We start from the raw sequence: 21,538 nt of genomic DNA on the forward strand, positions 1-21,538 counted from the left end.
TCCAAAGTTTGTAAAGGTGCCGTATGTTCACTTGTGGTGTGGTCTACTTATATCCATATAAGTAGTATATGGTGTTGGTCAGACATAGAATGTATTTTGCCAGAAGACCGATGTGCAAAGAACTGAAATGAAGCGCAATCGTTTGGAAAATGCATGAGCAATGAAATTAGAGAAGAAACAGAGAAGATTGAAACAATTGGTTGTTAATTTGCAAATTGACTGTTCATGGTTTGGTTATCAGAATTTACTGAGATAGTCTGTAATGTTTGCTTAAATACATTCGATTGTCCCCAACCGTTGTTTTGTTCACTACACACTGAACTCGTTACAAGTGTAAAAATATTTTGACTAATTGCTGTAAAAATATTTACTTACTCTTCTTATCACTCGTGGAGGAGCATAGACCGCCCACCAGCATTCTTCAGCCAGCTCTGTCTTCATCTCACCTTTCCAGTTGTTTCCGATTGCCATTCATTCTTTTGATTTCTGCTTCCCATTCCCGACTCAAAGTATTCTTCATTCTTCTTTTTTTCTGTTTTCTGTCAGGATTCCAGGTTAGCGCTTGCTTCGTGATGCATTTTGATGATTTCCGTAATGTATTTCATACCCACCTCCAGAGTCTTTAGTAATTTCTTTTTCAGATGAAAGCCAACTTGTTCTCTCTCACAGTAGGTTGTTGCTGGTGTTATCTGGACAATAGATATTGAGTATGTTGCGTAGAAAATTGATTATAAATACTTGAACTCTTTGTATGATGGTTGTAGTAGTTCTCCACGTTTCAGCTCCGTACAGTAGGGCTGGCTTGACGTTCGTACTGAAGATTCTGACTTTGATATTGTCTGACAGTCGTTTTGAGTTCCATATGTTCTTCAACTGTAGGAATACTGTCCTTTGCCAGTCCTTGTCTTCATATCTTCACCAGATCCTCCTCGTTCATCGATGACTCAGATCTCCTTTCTTTGGTATCTTGATGAGGTATCCTTTCCAGTCCGTTGGCAATTGTTCTTCCTCCCAAATCTTCTTGAATAAAATGTGAAGCATGTTTGTATTTGCTTCTATGTCTGACTTCAGTGCTTCAGCTGGTAAATTGTCAGGTGCTGCTGCTTTCCTATGAAGTCATCTAGTTGCATTCAAGCTATCCATTGTATTTCATGCTTTCGCTGAGATGTGAAGGTCTCCGTAATCCAATCAACCACCAGAAGATAAAGAAAGGGGGAGAGGAAGCAACATCCTTTTTTGTCTCCGGTCCTCACTTGGAAAGAATCTTTCAGCTGTCCTCCATGCACCACTTTGCACTGTAGTTCATCGTTTGAATTCCGGATGATGTTGATGATTTTCTCAGGTACACCATTGTATCGAAGAAGGTTCCATAAGGTTATCCTATTCACACTGTCAAATACTTTCTTATAGTCAATGAAGTTAACGTTTAGTGATGAGTCTCATTCAATTGATTGTTTGGCAATTGTCTGCTGTGTCGCAATCTGGTCTGCCTATGACCGATACTTACAGAATTTAGTCTATTGATCTTGAAGCTGCGCGTGTACTGAATCTTTCATTCTGTTTAACAACACTGCTACAAACGTTTTTTAATACCAATAGTAGTGTGATGTCTCTATAGTTCTCACACTTTCTGAGATCTTTCTCTAGTATTTTGGTGAGGTATCGTTCTTCCCAGCCTGTTGGCGCTTGTTCCTGCTCCTAAATCTTCTTGAATAGAAGGTGAAGCATGTTTTCAGTCACTTCAATGTCTGATTTCAGTGCTTCAGCTGATATGTTGTCATGTCCTGCTGCTTCCTCACTCTTGATTTGTCTGATGGACATCTCGATTTCTTTGATATCTATAGGAATGTCTGTATGTGCTGCTTCGATGTCAAATGGATTCAGTGGAGCTGGTCTATTCAAGTGTTCCTCGAATTGTTACAACTATCTGTTCCTCTGTCCTTGAGTTCCAGTGATTGTCTTGCCTTCTTTGTCCTTTACTGGTCTATCTGGTTTACTACATTTTTCTACCAGTTCCTTAGTTGTGCTTGTTTGCTTCTGTGTATTCAGCTTGTGCCTTCACTTTCTCTGTTCTTGTTCGATTGTCGTTAATTTCTCTTCTCTTCTCTTGTTCTCTCTTTCTATAATCCTGGTCAGGGTTTTGCTGGGGGTGCTTTCTTTATGATGATGCTTCTTGATGTCCAGCTCCTCCTGTTAAGTTGAAGTTAGTGCTTTTCTAATCCCTTTCCAATCGTTCACTATACTAGTTTCTTCTTCTTTGAACAGATCTTATAAGACTTGGAACCTGTTCCTAAGAGCCATAATAAATTGGTTGAGTTTTTCAGTATGTCGAAGGAAGGCTCTATTAAACCTTTATAATGCTGTTTTTCCAGGTGTTCATTGCATCCTTAGCTTCAGTTTCATCTTGGCAACCATTAGACAACCACTTGACGAAATTCGTTGTTATTCCCTCCTTCGTTTTTATGAAGGATGCTTTGATAATTCTGGACCCATGAATTTCCCATCTTATAAGTGCCATACGTGCTTCTCTGAACAGTACTGATGAAATCCTTGTGTGTGCAAATCATTTTCATCTTCGTGACCAGAGTACAGCAGCACCTCTCCCGAATCTAAACTTTTCTGTCCAGCTTGTGTTCAATAAGTTTCACTCATTCTGAGAACTGCCAAGTTGTATATGTTTAATTCCGCAGCTATTCTACTGCTCCTATCGATCTCCCACATTGTGCGAACATTCCATGTACCTATACAAATTGTTGCACCGGTTGTTAGAAGGGTCATTGGCATCGTGATTTTTGAAGAATCTTGGGTTTCGCCTCGAGGCGTCATAGTTCTTCTGAGTGAATATCCTTCAACTCGGGAGCAAAATTTTGAACTATTTAAATTGCTTTTTTCCGGTCAGGGTTTTTTTAGCAAGTTTGTTTTCTACAGGATGGGTTGCTCAAACTGTTCCCAACCCTCCTCCTTTACCCTGATTTGAGACCAACAGTAACCCTAGAAAGACTGCAAACGAAGTTGTCCTCTACGCCGATAACCTCAAAACTGTTTGCTATTGTTCGCATAATGTAGCCACTTCAGTAAAAGATATTGAAGAAGAAATTGATCAAATGTAGATCTGGTGCCGAGAATTAATTTCTTTTTTAGTTCTACACAATTCCATAACGTTGTTATTGTCAATCTAAATATTCATTGACCACATATTCTTGATTCAATACGAGATTCAGGCGAAAAATGGGCCTCCGATTTTGTCGATCTGTTAGTGTCAACTTTCTAAACTATAAAGAGAAAAGACCCATGGGCTTTGTAATTAAGAACTTGGTAGCTTGAATATACATGTAGAAAGATTCAAATTTAAAATATTTGGTTGCGATTTGTCTTTTAGAAAATAGATCATAGGAGTAAAATGGCGATATTTAATTCATAAAAGTGATATTATTTTGCTGACAAAATAAAGCATATTTCTTCATTCTTTTGATATTGTGTTAACTTTGTTTTACAGCATCTTTGTACTTAGTAAAACGTTCACAGACAAATGTGTAGAGGAAGAACCCTGGTATTACACTAAATACCTTGCTACTGATATTCCTGAAAGTACCTTATCAGTAAGTGAATGTTCATAGCAAGTATTGTAATCGAAAATCTTTATCTAATTAAATATCGTTGTTTAAATTGTGCTAGTTGATACGAAGCTGTTGGTTCTTATTTAAGACCGATCAGTATGTATACGTGCATCTCAATTTTCTGACAGTTTTTTTCGGTTAAAGCTAGAACTGTGTTTGATTGCTTGAAATTCTGTAGTCATTCGAATTCTGAGTTACAATATCCATTAGTTGTTCAGCAAGAAGTGGTTAAAAAACCTTGGTCACGCGGTCGCGTACCTTAGCATAAGATGCTGTCTAGCATATAAGTGTGATAGAAGAAGTCTGGATATGAACAAACCAACATATGGTATCATTTCATAAAACCACGAACTCTTAGGTTGATATGTTATTTAGATTAGCCCTCTCATCGTATCTTATATTCGTAGACACTAGAATAAGTGTATCAAAATTGCTTAAAGTGGCACAGTTACGCCCATTTTAATCTTGTTTGATTCATAGGTTTATTGTCAGTCCACATTTTATCAGTTCTAATCGAAATACATTTATTATTTACTATTCCTGCTTGAGTTCTTTACTCCTCGTTAATGTTTTTTCGCCCAATATGTTGGTATAAAATAATTGGTCTGGATGACAGTAGTTTTTTATCAACCAAACAACAACGGCGGTTAATCTAAACACGTCGACATTCATCCAGACAATTTAGTTCTCATCTCTGACAGAATCTTACTTCTTGTAAGGTCTTTTCTTTACTCTCCTCAATTTTCGAAGTTTTTTGGAGGTAAATCGGTCAGATTTTGTCGAGACTTTTTGACTGGGACACCAAACATAAAAAACAAAGTTATCGTAACAAGTGAAAATATAAGTGGATTCCAAAGTCTGGTACATGTTGGTAAATTGGATTATGTTTATTCATATACGTCGAACTATATTTCAACTTAAAACAATTGATAAAATCATTCGAGAATCTGAAACCTCATTTTTTGGCCTTTTGATCGGATTTCTATTTCAAAGAACGATTGAATATGCTATAAACATATATCTTCCATTTAACTCTGTATATTACCTAGGGTAACTTCTTTTGTGTGACAGCGGTATTATGAAGCCAAATACGGGTTGCGTTAGATGAATTTACTTCAAGCGCTCGTTTATGCATACAGACAGTCAGGAAAAGAAGCGTGAAAGTAAAGCAGAGAAGACGAGCAAGCCAACTCGTTTTCATTAAGTGTGACTCAATATCTATAGCCAGACAAAATTAAGCTACAAACATGTGATGAAAAATGTTAGCAATACACACACGCTCATTTAAGAACAAGGTCAAAATTTGGCTCGAGAAGATTAAAGAAATCGGTCTCTCCGAAAGAAAGAATAACCCACGTTGGCTTCATATGGCACTATGCACTATAACCTACACGATTTGACTGATACCAAAAATAACAACATAACCGCACTTTTTCGATTACTGGGGCGATTCTGACAATAATTCTCGGAACAATGTTGTTATACCATATTATTTAGTACGTTGTGAAACTGAAATTAAGAAGTTGCGATTATACCACAATAAAATCCGTGTTCAGCCATAACCGAAATTACTGATAATTCATTTTTCTAATGAGAGGTTTGTAGTTATTTAGGTCAAGTAACCCTCTTATTTATTATTACTACATTTCAATGTTGTCTTTAGGAGATAAGGGTTTCGCTTCTTTTTCCTAATCCTTGTTCAATGTGTTATCAGGCGTACGTCAATTTATTAGTTTTCATCGTTATATACTGTGTCCCGTACTGATACTGATACACAAGCCTCTTCAACCAAGAGTGAGAAGAAAGCTTGTATTGGGTGGCCGATTTGGCTTGCGTATATATATATATATATTCTCTAGGATAGATAGGCATTTCTTGGTCAGTCATGTGCACATTTATGATTGGCTTATTATGTTACTTATACAAAATGTTTATCAGACAACCAAATAGATAAACTTTCTTATGCCTACTGAATTACGCTACTTCACTTCATTAATTTCGCGTTGTGAAAATTAAAAGATATTGATATGAGTTGTTTATATACTTATGTGTTTACTGCAGCACTTCTCGTTCTGTTTTTTGAGTTTTTTTGTTCCTAATAATTTGTTTCTTTGCGATAGGTATGGCGAAATAGTTCTACGAATCCTGAATTAAGATTCCCTGAGCCAAATCCATTCATTGCTACTGAATTTGATTTGGTGCAAAACAAATACCCCACAAATGCTGAAATACCGGAATTATTAATCGAAACAGATATGTCTCGTATTTGGTACTTTCAAGATAGAGAATTCAATCTTCCCAAAGGTTTTATCAAATTTCATATTGTCAGGTTCGTTTCTCTCTCATTTATATTTATAAACAGTAGTGATTACTATGTTGAGTAAGTGTATGTTATTTCTGTTTGCTTATTGTAACTCTTTCACGGCTAAATGTTTGTTATTTCTCTGCTTACGTTAACAGTCTTAACTCTTTTTACCGTATTTAATGTCACATATCTTACTATTATTCAAAGTAGTTAGTGACGTCCTAAACCATAGTTTCAGTTAATTAATACAAATGTAAACATTTACAATATTGACACACTAATATTATTTATATCTTCTTACATAGTGGCTATCACGACTCAGTAGCTGAGTGGATAACGCGATGGCGTTTGAAGCGAGGGTACTGGGTTCGAGTTCCAGAGTGAACATCAACTCTGAGACTTAGGTACATCCAGCTGACGAGTTCCAAATGGGAAGAAACTTGCGTCCTGGATTCCACTGCTATCCACTATCCATCTTTGCTTACCATGCTTGTGAATTAAGGCTATATCGAGGCAATACGCACAGGATGCACATATATGCCAATTAGAGACTGACCAATTGCAGTCCTAACACATCGATGGGAAGATTCAAACAAGCAATACTAAGTGAATTTGTACTTATAAATATTTTATAATTGTTTCTTTTCTACTTTTCACCATAGTTTGTCAACATTTTGTAGTCCTTTACATGAAACACTTTGTGCGTTTTATGTAAGCTTGTTTTTGGATCAGATTTATGAACTTAATTACTCTACTATACTAGCTGATATAACAGTTAATGTGGGATATACTAATAGAGGTATCACGGTAGGTTACATTAAGATTTAAATTAATATGCTCTATTATGAAAAGTCATTGTATACATGTGTCGATGTATTTTTTGGTTTATAATATTCCTAAGAATAAATAAATATTTGTAGAAACAAATTTCATCATTGAATTTAGTCATGACTCCTTGTTATAAACACTGAATGTTATTTTTTATTTGCCTCACACCCTGACACGGTTTAGCTCCACTGATAACGGTGCACTTCTAAGGAGGCGGTACTAAGATGAAACGGTCATCCAGAGCTTCCAAGATTTTAATGGTGATCTAACTCAGATTGGTTTATGATTTTGGTGAAATTCAACAATCTCCACAACTCCATAATGACTAGGATATATTTAGTATGTTGTGCCATTTAATACCGGCTCTATATGTACATTCATTAGTTCGAATTTAAATTTATATTTCCTGAGATTTATACGTGAAAATTGTTGTTCTCAAGGGTAAGTTGACTCAAAAAATTCAGATTTTACTTGTCAACATTTTCAGATGGTGTAAATGGTTCTTTGATAAATGGAATTTAATCAATATTGGATATATTTTGAAGCATCTATTTAGATTGTTATCAGTTTACATGTTTATTGCTTTATGTTTATCTAGCACAGTATTTTAAAGAAATGGAACAACTACTATATTAAACTGTAAATAGTGAAAACATTGCTAGTTAAGTGTTTAAAATAAGTAGCTGTTTTCCTGAACAGATTCTACTAGGACCATTTGTTGTATGCTAAACCTAGGGAAATAAGCATAGTTAGATTCTTCAGGTTGCCAGGATAACGAAATACGTTTCATTCCTAACACCGCATTCTGAAAATTTTTCACATACATTGCTGTTTCGCTAAGAGAATTTCAAATTATGGCATCTCTCATCTCTTTTGCTCAGATTTACAGTTAATCTCATAGGCTGTAGTTTGGCTTGGTTATTCAAATATTTTAGTTTTATACCACGACTGGAGATATTTATTAAGTTAAATTCACAAATTGTCATAAAATGCATTTTCTAGAATATTTCCACTCCTATTTTTAATTTCCAGCTTTTATTTTCAGGATTTACCTATAAATTGAAAAGTGTTGTCCAGGAAATAGTAGCACAACTTGTCAATTATTGTGAACCAAAAACTGATCGTTTCGAATTCATCCGTGAGAAAATTTCTCAAAATATTACCAATTTTTCAGCGAAACCATCTCATTATCAGGCCTGTACATATTTAACAAATATTACTTTACATCATTCTTGGATTAATGATGATTTTATTCAAGCTCTACAAGGTAAATACTTGTTCCTGCCTTTTGAGTAATTTTTCATTCGAATCAGCCGCCGACAATGCAATTCTTAGTACTACTGTTCAACTACCCAAGTTACTACATCTCATGTCACTGTAACGTTTGCAGGTAAACACAAAAAAGCAGGAGCTTTGCGATAATCATGATGCTTGTTGCAATTGAACGTGATGAATATGATTACGTATAGTATCAATTTTGTTAAGAAAACTGTTGATTTGTTGGTATTCTGGACTGAAAAATACTAAAAGCACCCCTGTTTCATTAACTAGGAATGTCCCGTAAAAAGATTATCGCGAATTATTTTGTCGCTATAAATAATAACAACCATTCCTGTGAATGTCATCCACTAAACCTCCCGTATTACAATATTTTAAACTATCCACCATTGACAAAATCTGAAAGAAAAGTTTTAACCAACATTAGACGCATCCACAGACCTCGAACCGTATTAGTACAGCATTATCAAAATTTGATAAACTTTATGTTCCCATTAGATAAACTTAAAATTAATCTTCTGGTTTGGAAACTTGGCTGGCAGTCAGCAAAAATGTTGTAGTTGATTTACTTAATAATATCAACACGGAGGACACCAACCCAGTCAGACTTGATGGCGAAACTCTGGAAGAGGTGGAAACATTCACATACCTGGGAAGCATCATTGATAAACCAGGAGGATTGGATGCAGATGTAAAGCCGAGGATTGAGAAAGCAAGAGCCGCCTTCCTAAAGTTGGAGAACATATGGAACTCAAAACAACTGTCAACTTCAACAAGAACGTCAAGACAGTCCTACTGTAAGGAGCTGAAAGGATTCAATATTCAGTTTTGTACTGTTATAATAATCTTAATTTCCGATAATCAGTTGTGTGACATATTATTTCTTTCTCTCAATTTTAAGTATATTTTCTCCATTTCTTTATTATCTGGGCTTTAATCATTCCATAAATCTACTTATTTTTGAAATTATGACTGAATTATTATATGAACACCGATTACCACGACGCGCTATGCTGACTAGTGTAGGGAATGGTTGGAAAAGAGTTAAGGGCTGCCAAACCAAAACGTGGCATCAGTGCTTGAAGTCACTAACTTCTAGTCTGAGCCATGTTGGTAGATGCAAACTACCTGGTTGGGGCCCGCGTGACTATCGTAACCAATGGTTGGAGACTGTGGGTGACATGGCTCAGAATCGATCACAATGGCGTAGGTGTATACACTCTTTATCTTACCTTAAGCCTTAAGATTAAAATTGCTTCATAACGTTCTTCCTTCCTATACTATATCCCTATATACAACCTATCTTTTATATACTACCACCACTAAATTAACTATTTCTATGAATCCGGTGTTGATCTTGTTGTGCTAACGAGATATGGCAACTTGGAACGATGCATGTGTGTGCCTGGTCTTACATTGTAGCTGACTGACTGATATATATATATATATATATTAATTAATTAATTAAAGATTCCCATTGTGAAAATTAGAACAACACGTGGGGATCCTGTTGCATTTAAGGCATTCAATAAGTTCCTGAAGTTCAATGCACGTCTCATAGAAGCGAGAACGAGCTTAGGATTTGCTATAAATTATATATGTTTGTTAATAATAATTCTAATCCATCATTAAAGAATAATTACTACCATATTATTTGTTACTCGTGGTTGACTGAAATGTGTCAGATTGTAGTATCAGTTTATATGTTAAGCACATATACTTTATTCTAGCTTCTGGCCAAGCCAATTCGCCTGTCCATTATGAGTCATGTTTTCATCTTGTCAATTATTCACTTATTAATCCTGACCATTTTTGTATGGGCGCAATTGTTTGTACCCTTCTTATCCTATTTATTATCACATGTCTGTCATTTATTCTTGTTTGACTATAAATATTGATTAACGCTTGATTAAAACGAGTTGGCTTCCCCGCCATCTCCAATGCGTGTGGTTTTTGTTTCGCTAGCTGATATTTACTCATGTGCTCATAACTTTTTGGCCTGCGTCATTTGACAATAAACTGTAGCTGCCGCTTCTCTTTGCCATCTGATTTTATGCACCTTTAAGATTGGTATTATAACGGTTATCAGGGTGAACGATTAGCGAAGCACGGCACTACAAGATCATTTTTTTTGTAAATATTATTAAAAGGTGATTTTTTGTTGGATTACATAATAATCGGTGTTCGTTTAATAAAGGTATGTATGTTGTATACACAAATATTCAAAGAAATCATGTTTTTAATTACCACGCTCAAATAAAAACTGTTTTCTGAGGTGTAAATAAATTTTAAAGGTTACTTAATATTCATTGTAAAAATGGTTACTGAAATTACTTCACTAAGTTTTGTTTGAAATTTAGCTAATATATTTCTCCAAGTGATTTGATGGCCTTTTCATTTTTCATCTTAGATATTACCTATGAAAAGTTGGTTAATTATATTAAAGAGTTTTTTGAACTCATTTTTATCGAAGGTCTTATATATGGCAATATCACCGAAGTGGTAAGCATACAGTAATGTTGTGAATATCCTTTATTAGGTTAAGTCAGTAATGAGAGTATGACTAGGATTTCTTTGTAATAGTTTAAAATGTTAAAATCATTTATAGTTATTGATACAACGAATATTATAAATTGTGTGCAGTAATATAACAAACATTATGAACGGGTTTTTCATTTCAACTTCAGTAATTAGTTTTTAACATTAAGATAGAGATGAATAGGTGACAGAACAATTAGAAACAGTGAAACAATCTCATAAGTTACTGTTAGTTACTGTCATTGTAGAGCTCAGTACAAGTATTTATCAGCCCATATCTTATTAGTTACGATGATTTGAAACCAAAAACAAGATTTTCAAAGGTGTTATCATTAACCCTAATAGACATAATAACCAGACAGGCTAAATACATATTCATCAAAGAGAATTACAATGTATTTAAGATGGAATACTCAGTATCCAGAAAAAGATAAAGAGTGATGGCATGTGACCTATGCTGACTGATTTTAAGACATGTTACAGAACGTTCCCAACGACTAGTCACAGTTATCATACCGATCTCAAATAGGAATTTTAGATCTATCAGCATGACTTATACGGAAATTCAATGGGCTAATGTTACAGAACTAACATATCAAGAACTGTTTGCCTCTGAATGTAGTTACACTCAAGGGAGCTTCCATTGTCAACTTTTTACAACAGAAAACTGCAAAACGATTGTGTTTGACTTGAGTTAATATTTAAAATCACTCAGCCACATCTGTAGGATGTTAAAGCACTAATATATATCACCAAAAGTAACGTAGACACGTATTTGAAACTGTTACATTTCCTGATCGAGGATTAATGTCACATCATCTATTTAAGCAACATAAACACCTACTGTGATTTACAAACCTTTGAACGATTCTCCGTCTTTTTATCATGTGTGGTTTAGATCATATTTCACTATTAGATTTACTTATTACCAACCTACTGAATTGAGTGTGCTATGTCTCGATATCTATTCACTGAGTGATTTACAGTTTGTATATTGATTGTTGATTAACTTTTTTATTCCATAGTTTAGTTATTGGTCAGAGTGATTGATCTTGAATGTTAAAGGTAAATTGTTTTCTGTATCACTTGGAAAATAATTTAGATAAATTTTTTGACTCTTTCTAAATCATCATTCTCAATTAGTCATATCGATATTTCACATTTCTATCTACAGGATGCAATAAATTATTACGAAATGGTTCGAGATCTGTTAATACAGAAATTTAGTTCTAAACCACTTTTGCTATCTCACATCACAACACCTCGAGAAGTTATAATTCCTGAAGGTAAACATTTTTGTCCATCAGTTTTTTCAGAAATATTGTTTATGAATTATATATATAGCCTATAGGCCGTTCACTCGGCCAAATCTTCGCAGACATCTTTATGATAAACCTACAACAAACTTATGAAATCGATGATTAATGACACAACGTTTTATGTCAGGTCAGTGAGAGTAGGCGGAGTTGGCCGTAGTTGAATGTTGCTTACGTGAGAACAATTATTCTCAAGAATTCATAAATAAATACAGAACGACTTAAAAAAGAAAATCGAATATCCTACAGTTGAAAAAAAGCATGTCTTTCTAAAATTCGGTTTCAGAAGGGATATAATAACTGGGAGGATTGACTTTAAACTAAAGGTAATACTGAAAAGATTTATTTATTTATTTAATCACATATATATTGGTACAAAGGGCACCGGATACATATGCGCCACACAAAATAATGAGAATGGGAGGAGAAGGAAGAAGATGCGTATATATAAAGGAAGGAAAAAAGAAAGAAGAGTAATGATGGGGGGAACTGAAATGTACAACCAGAAGAGCTCTCTCAGTTAGGAAAGTTATAGCCACTCTTTATGAAGAAATTAGAAGAAGGTTACAGCAGGATCGCCACCGGCTCCTATTCTAAGCCATATCTGATAACGTCTCTAGCCACTGTGTTGCACCATCTCTCGGACCCCAACCAGGGAGTCGTGAAGGACCAACAGAAGCTAGCCCTTTGCATCTTTCTTTCATGTCACGACACCATGTCATACACTGACCTCCTCTCCGCTTTTTCCAACCAGTCCCAGAGTCGGCAAATAATGCACGACGTGGAATTCTCTGGGACGACATTCGTAAAACATGTCCAAGCCACCGAAGTCGGTGTTTCAAGATGGTGACACCAATTGAATTATCGTCTCTGCGCCCGAACACACGATGCCGAACCTCTGCATTACTAACATGGTGTTGCTACTGGATGTCAGCAATCCTTCGGAGACAACGATGATCGAACACAGAGAGACGTCTAACATCCTCAACTCGGAGAGGCCAGGTTTCACAAGCATAGAGCATAACTGCTCTCACCGACGCGTTGTAGATCCGACCTTTTACAGCCAGACTAACATCACGAAGGCGCCAAAGATGGCCCAGATTGGCATAAGCCGCTCTGGCTTTCATTATACGTGCATCGATCTCATCACTCACGCCACCACCAGCACTTATGTAGCTACCTAGATACACGAACTTCTCAACTACTTCAATCTGCTCACCATCTAGGGTGAGTACAGGATTAGAATCCTACCAGTCTTGTAGGAGTACTTTGCACTTGGAGGGTGCAAAGCACATGCCGTACCTGCGGGCACTGATTGCCAACTGATTAAGTGCGGATTGCATGCCTTGGGCATTATCGCACAGTAAGACAATATCATCCGCATACTCGAGGTCGAGAAGTCGTTCTCCAGGCAGCAGATCCACACCGCCATTACTTACATCCATCAGAGCTGTTTCCAGGATACTAAAAAGAACATATTCAGCGACCAAGTTGGTGTCTTTATAGCAAACAATATGTTCATTATGACAGCCAAATGTGGACAGATACCCACCTCTTGTTGCCTCTAATCGCATTTACCAGTTTGCATGTACGTGCCAAAGTACATACATCGAAAGAACAAAAAGGAGCATTTGTGTCCATATCTCTGAACATATTCCACAAAAGTTGAGGCTAAACGAGCGGAAGGTTTTCAACAGCGCAATCGCTTGTCATTTGCTCGACAGTGCGCATGATGTTGCAGTTTCGAAATTCTTCAAAATGATTAGTAAGCAAAGGGATTTTAAATTGTTACTCTTTGCCGAACATATTGCAATACGAAGATTTAAACCCAGTTTATATATCCAGAACGGAACATTTATTGACCTTATTTTGGTGAGATTATTACCTAAGACCATTTTTCCATAAACTTTGATTAAACTTTCTAATGTAAATTCGTGCTTCTGAGCTTTACTTAACTAGTCTATATTACATAATCTGTCCAGTTTCGTAAATAAAATTTCTGTTTCCATGCTCTTATAAAATATTCAAATACTTAACCTATAAATCAGCGAGTTTCAGTAGTGTCTCCTAATATTATTCTGTCTCCACATCGAATAAATTCATTCTAGACATAAAGTATATACACTTGTTTAATTCTAATGATTAATGCCACAGTTTTAAGGTATGAGCAGCTCATCAGAATCTACGGAATAAATGAATTCATGTTATTTCACTACAATGTTTGTTCTTTCTTTTTCCAGTTTCATAAATTAGAAAATTTGTATGAAATATGTGTGCATTGTATAACAAAGTGAACGTCGGTAGGGAACTAGATGACGTTTTTAAGAATTTTATGTCTTGTTCTCCTGGTAAATTTGAACAGATACAGTAATCATATATACTAGAATTCTTAACTGTTGTAATTTCCTTTTTTATGATTCGAACAATCTTGTTGTCATACAAATCCAGATCATTCTATTGATCTGAATTCTGATTCTTTAAATTTTAATAACCAAATTAATATTATATTACAATATGTTTATTTTCACTACAATCTCTTACTGAATATTATCTCACAGTGTACTGTAAGATGTGAGGTTTAAACTGAGTCATGTTGGTATGTGTAGAATACCTTCATGCATTTATCCTAACCAGTATGTGGTTACCGTAGCGTAATATCACTCGGAATCAGTCTCAATGGAGCAGTTATATTTAGTCTTCGTCTTTTCTTAGTTCAAAATAATCATATTGTATATCCTTAGTGTTTTCTACTATCACTGATACTAATATTACGTCTACTACTCAATAATTCTTTCTTGGTTTACTGATGTAGTGTGCTAATTTGATCTTCTGAATATGTACGTCAGGCTCTACTTTGCATAAAAACTGACTGACAAGAGGAAAATAAGTTACTTGTTGCCCGAATTGTGTACATGATTTGTTTTGTTGGTTATTCATATTCTGATTGTTTTTCTTATTTTATTTAGGTTCCAGTTTTCTTTATCAACGATATATTTCTGGTCAACCAGCTTCTGCGATTTACTATTACCTTCAATGTGGTGAACAATCTACGCTTAACAATACATTACTTCATCTGTTTTATCAGATTGTAAGAGGACCCACTTTCGATAAATTATATACAGAACAACAACTGGGTGAGGAATTATTATTGAGTGTGAAACGTGGCAACTATAAATGCAGTGGAATTCTCAGAGACTCACAAAGATATGAGTTATCCTCAATTATCTTAGCTATCAAATAACTAATATGAATATGTGTCTTTGGTGACTAATCTATACATTTTGTTGGCATTTTAATCTTGTACTGTGACACAAAAAACTATATTACAAACATCTCGACATGGTCCATGCAGTGCCGAGTCATTTAGGCTACTGGCCAAATTGCGTATTAATCGATAAAATTCGTTCAATAGTGAAAATGACTACTACTACAATTACTATCAAATTACATTGTATTCAGATTTACTGACGAAAATACAGTTGGTATAGATTAAATAAAAATGTTGACTTATATCGGAAAAATATACTCATTGTAGATTTTTCCGTCGCCACTGATAATTCTTGTTGATTGGACACTGTATTCAGATCCCAAGCTATTCTCGTAACCCCCAAGCTAGAACGACACAGCGACTTGAACACGAGAGAAAAGACGCAAACTATACGAGAAGCACTTTACTCCAAAGGTTCATTTATGTACAGAAAATATAGGGTTTTTATAGTATTTTAGAAGTCCTTGGGTTTTCCTGAAAATTCTAGAATACTACTAAACATAGTAGCAGTGTAGTAATCAGCCAATCAGAACTTCTACATGTGACTTTTCATTTTCGCGATATTTCTAGCAATACTTCTAATCAAACGGTGATTGAATAAAATGATTTTTAATGTTTCCTGTGCTTGTCATGTTTATTACGGGAAATTTTCAGGATCACCCCAACACTCGATATCTTGTGACACTTAATGTGACTTCGTAATCTGCTACGATTAGGTTCAACTGTAACTACGTCAGTCTTACTAGTAGCTATCATAATGACTCGATAAAGTTACCTTCTATGCAAAAACTGATTGTCTACTCAAAACTTCCTTTCCACAAGACCTAATGACCAGATGAGGATAAAACAGCCGATCATATTTTTATGCCGGAAACTCGGTAGTGCATACTAATAAGTAATTTAATAGCTGGACTGGGACTCATCACAAATAAGACGTTATAATATATGCTAAGATAGGACACTTATGATACGACATTGAACTAATAGCCTTATGAATAATTTGCTATAATTTGTTAATAAAAAGTAATACGATAACAGTTAATCAGGCAAATAATAGTTCGAAATTAAAGAGATGAGAACATTAAATGAACTAAATGTTAGCCACTGAATACTAAGACTTAAGAGCACTCCAAAAGTATATCAACATATTCTATAATGGAAAAATTATACGATTTTCATGTTTCAAATACGTTTCGCTTATGTTACATTTTATTAAGATTTGACTTATATTTTATCAACCCATAGTTAACGAATCTATCGGCGTTTTATTCTCTTGTTTTTCTTCATACTCACACTAAAGGTTTAATTGTACAGGCTGGACTCCGACGATCTAACAAACTACAAGGTTTTCGTATTTTAGTGCAATCAACGTATCATCCTAATAAAATTGATAAATGTATCGAAGAATTTCTACTTACTGTGAATGTGAGTGTTACTGATTGTTTTCCTTGCATAAAACTGTATACGTAATGGATTGTGATCTATTCTGTTCTATCATTTATGCTTCCATACAATGTGTACCTCTCCAATATGATAGATTGTACTTACATACAGACTCGTAGATGCATGCTACTCACTTTTGCTTACATATTGGTATTTTAGAAACTGTTAGAAGATATGTCTGACGAAGAGTTTAATGTTCATGTGCAATCCCTCTTGACACATTTACTGGAAAAGCCGAAAGGTATGCAAGATCGATTTGGGCGTTTATGGTCTGAAATTGCTTGTAGACATTATAATTTCAAACGACGTAAGTTTATTCTACTGTTATTACTATGATTGTTTTTTAATCCATACATATTTTGTGCTAAACAACAATCTTGCTGAATACTTTTTTCGTTAATATTAACAATGACAATATTAACAATGGACTCAACAATACAATTATAATGGATAAACATAGATATTATAAGATAGGCTTATTAGTGTTCGTGATACTGTAGTGTGGGTTACTTATATCGACATACGTAGTGTATAGCGTTAGTCGGGAATAGAATATCTGGCAGCAGAAGATTGAGAAGAGAAGAACAGAAAGAGAAAGCGATTGGTATGGAAATGCAGAAACAATGAAGCCTGTGACAATTAATGAACATTTTGCAAGTGAAGTATTAGAGTATCATTTTTCTATTTTATCTAGTAACTTTGTAATTTGTACTAAATACATAATCGTTTGTCCTCACCTGTTCCCTCATACACTACATTCGGGGACGCTGCTGAGGGGCAGGGTGAAGGGTGTATATGGCAGTTTGGACGGTGCTGGCAGGAGGATGACATGGGACGTGGTCACAGGACGGTTGGTTGTGGGGTTCGACAGCCCAGTGAACAGGGAAGAAGCACTGCAGAGGTTCCGAGTTGCGACGTTGCCGATTGATGGTGATTCACTGGTGCTTGCCGTAGAGCTTACCAGGCTGTTGCGCCGCGTGCTGCCGAATCTGGATGAGGAGTCAGAGGCACAGTTGTTGGCGTCGCAGTTTATCGAGAGCGTGCATGTTACCGTTCCCCAGCAGCTGAAACTGGTAAACGCCGCACAACCTATGGATGTCAGTGAATTAGTGAGGGTAACCCGACAGTTGATGACACGAACAGTAGCTCCGCTCGGGTGCGGAAATCAGGAGATAAATAGTGTCAAGAAGAATACTGAGGAGCTTTGTAACTTTGTAATTTGTACTAAATACATAGTCGTTTGTCCTCACCTGCGTTCTCATTCACTACAATACGATTAATAAAATCATCATCATATCATCAACAAATATTTGAACATATGAAGTATGTTGAGACTGCAAGAAAGATATCTCTTCAGTTGATTTACGCTGATTTTCTTAAAGTACAAAGTAATTTTAAAAATTATTGATTGACTGAGTTTGTTTTTTTCTTCAAAAGTTTTGACCTCCCTTATAAGATGAAATATTTGTTATGCATAATGAAATTGTGGGCCACCTATACATTCCGTTAAATATATATATATATATATATACAGATATAGGTATATTTGCTTATCAAACTCTGAATTGGGATAGACCTTGATTTAGATCCAGTGGAAAAACAATTTTGCTCACTTATATGTTTTGACCTAATTTACTCCATGATGTAACCAATGAACATTTGTAAGTTCCAAAAAATGAAAACAAATAATAATTTTCTAAATAATTTGTAAGTATTTCTATATTAATTTCTTGACTTTTATCCTCAGATGTACATGCGGTTAGTGTGCTGAAATCACTCAAAAAGAATAGCGTTCTCGATTTTTTTAAAGTATGTATAATTTAAGAAAAAAAACTTTATTCACTAATACTTCTCATTGTAAATTTTATCTATTTCACCTGACATTTTATAAAGATGAATAACAATATTGTAAGCAAAGATGGATAGTGATTAGCAGTGGAATCCAGGACGCACGTTTCGTCCTATTTGAGACTCGTCAGCTGGATGTCACGGTTGATGTTCACTCTGGGGCTCGAACCCAGTACCTTTTGCTTCAAACGCCCAAATAGAACGAAACGCGCGTCCTGGATTCCACTGCTAGCCACTATCCATCTTTGCTTACAATGCCTGTGAATTAAGGCTATATCGAGGCAATACTCACAGTATGCACATATGCCAATAAGAGACTGACCAGTTGCAGTTCTAAACATCGATGGGAAGATTCAAACAAACAATACTAAATGAATGAATAACAATAGTTTTATGAAAACAATTAAGTGAATTTAAAAAAAGTATATCCATTATTAGACGATTTATTCCCAGTTGTCACTTTTTTTGTATTATTGAAATTTCTGATCATGTTTATACTCGAATAAATATAAACTGAATGAATCGAATGTCATTGAATTAACATAAACTTAGTTTATTTCATCGAATTCATATTATTTAGTAAATAAATGAATAGTCTAGTGATTTGATTATTTCAATGGTACTTAACTTTCAACTACAGATTTAAAAGTTCAAACTTTACTCCAACACACTTTGTTTTAAACTGTCACATCATATTACTAAATTAAAAGTGGATAGACTGAATGGTCTAGGAAATAATAAAAGATATATGTCTATGTGTTATGACTGATTTACTAATCTTTAGAGTATTATTTATTTGTTGAAATACATTTGACTGAAAGTATCATCGTAACTCATTTATAATTTAATTTTGACTATAGAAGTATATTGATCCTTCATCATGTACAAGAAGAAAATTAGTAGTTCAAATAATATCGAGTGAGGAATATTTACATGATTCAGAATTTAGTAATCATAGCAAGAAGGTCAGTAAAATGCATATCGTATGTATTTCCCTGTTTGAGACTATTATGTATTTGAGATATTTCATTTCTTTTACCAAATATAGTGTAGTGATTTAATATTTTTTATGAAATTCGGTAATAATGAGCTTTCAATTGTTTGTACTTTAGATTATTTGGGATGCATATCTCACTTATAAATAATGTAGAATCTGGCACAAATTTGAATTTCCTGGGATTTTCAATTCCCATCAAGATAGTCAGAATGATCTAAAAGGATGATAATCACGTTAGTCGACATAAACGTATCATTAATAATACAAAACATCTTCAAAAAGAGAAAAACAAAGTCAAAGAATATTAACTGTGAGACAATGTTGGGTCTCTAGCAGTAATAAGTGGCCTTGATGATTCTTTGAATAAGTCTTCAGGGGCCGGGAACATGTGTTATATACACCAACCAATTAGCATTCGGAAACGACAGATCATGTTTTCATGATACTAATAAGATTGTTTCTGACTTTTCTATTAATTTGAGCATATATTGCACTAGCTTCCAGAATCTCAGCGCTAGATGGTCCATAGGTACACTTGTTTGTTGTATATAGACAGATTTTCAAAGTAAACCACTTTCCATTCTTCCTGTCGTTTGTTTTATGCTAAAAGTTCAAGTGTAGTAGATATTTGATTACTTGAAAGCGTATAGGAAGTCAATACATAATCTGTCAAACACATGGATCCGTTTGCACAATTACAACTAATTCAGTGGACCACATAAACCGAGAAATAAAAAGGGTACTGCAAAATACTGAACGTCCTAATTGATAGTTGGCGTCATCGTATAGATATATTGAATGATTCAGTTTGCGCAGCTAGTTTTTCTAGAACTACCAATCGGGCAAGTGATTAATGGTGGCCTAATAGCTAGATTATCCTGTGATATCTTTTTCGTTTCGGGCTGCAATAGTAAAATGATGCATCATACATGCTCACTATCGATTGATTAATAATTGTGTATAGCTACAAATTACTCATATGTATTACCCAATTACAGCACTATTTTGCTGATTGACTCAGTTAGTTAACGAAGCTCTCCACTGGATTCGGATTTAGTGGCTGGGAAACAGGTTGCTCATCGTTCGGTCTCTAACACACAACTGAATCTAATGAAATAATTGCTTACTTTTTCTAGGTCTGAGTTTTACCAAAACCAATCCTCTTCTTAATTGATTGTTTTAAAATCAATGCTAATATTAGCCGTTTATCAAATTATATCTAACTATGTTGTTTTTATAAAATTGTTGAATGATATATAGAATAAAGTGAATCTCCAATACTTTTTACTTTGATTTAGGTAGTCGTCTTAAATGATCATACGGAATTGAAACGTTACTGTCCGTTGAGTTCTTTAACGAAACCATTCATGATGTTCACATCCAAGTGTGAAGGGATTTCACTACGATTTTAATCCAATTGTCTGGATTTAGAAATATTCAACATACTCGTCACTTCTTGTGGTTGTCACAACGTTTTATTTTTCATTCACTAAACGCCTATTTTTTTTTAAAAAATCTGTTTATATTTTCCTCTTGGAGAGATTTGACACTAAGCACCTTTTAAAGAATTCACTTTCATAAGATATAGAAAATAAATAATTATGTATATGCTTTTCTACTACTTTTTGGTGCAACTATTTATATAAATGCTTTTTGTACTTTTTCTTGTGAATTAACTCATGATTATTTCTGAATATATTGGTACCTCATCTCTGTAGAGTAACTGGAATTTTTCATTATGATTTTCAGTTTATTATGATCTAAGATATTCTTTAAATACATATATGAAATTACTAGCTGTCTTCTTTGGTATGTGATGAGAAATTTAGAGTTGGGGAAACTTCTGTTTTATTTTGTCATAAAAATTTGTTCTTCTGTTAATTCTGAACCAATAAAAAGCTGTAACTTAATACCATATAGTTCAATATTTTAAACTCTCGTCTTTGAGAAAAATAGAATTTTGATGTTGATGTGAGTTTTTATGTATGTCACTACCGTTAGGCCAAAAGAAATATATGTAAATACCAATTTTGTATAGGATTTCGCCATGCGCGTATATTGTCGCGTTCAAAGTCTAGATATTCAAATTTCGGCAAGTGT

General features: G+C 34.6%; 1 protein-coding gene across 1 annotated transcript; it reads left to right on the top strand.

The window, feature by feature from the left end:
* Positions 1–3,497: 3,497 nt before the first annotated feature.
* Positions 3,498–20,850, top strand: Smp_011100 (putative m16 family peptidase; the record flags this gene model as incomplete). Its single annotated transcript, XM_018796263.1, has 12 exons — positions 3,498–3,598; positions 5,737–5,945; positions 6,584–6,728; positions 7,782–8,016; positions 10,439–10,530; positions 11,710–11,852; positions 14,849–15,016; positions 16,451–16,569; positions 16,753–16,904; positions 18,357–18,402; positions 19,302–19,424; positions 20,737–20,850. Coding segments are annotated over 12 exons (1,647 nt in total), but the record flags the coding sequence as incomplete, so codon positions are not given.
* Between the last annotated feature and the right edge of the window lie 688 nt (positions 20,851–21,538).

This window comes from Schistosoma mansoni, chromosome 2, assembly GCF_000237925.1.
Source record: "Schistosoma mansoni strain Puerto Rico chromosome 2, complete genome".
NCBI lineage: Eukaryota > Metazoa > Platyhelminthes > Trematoda > Strigeidida > Schistosomatidae > Schistosoma > Schistosoma mansoni.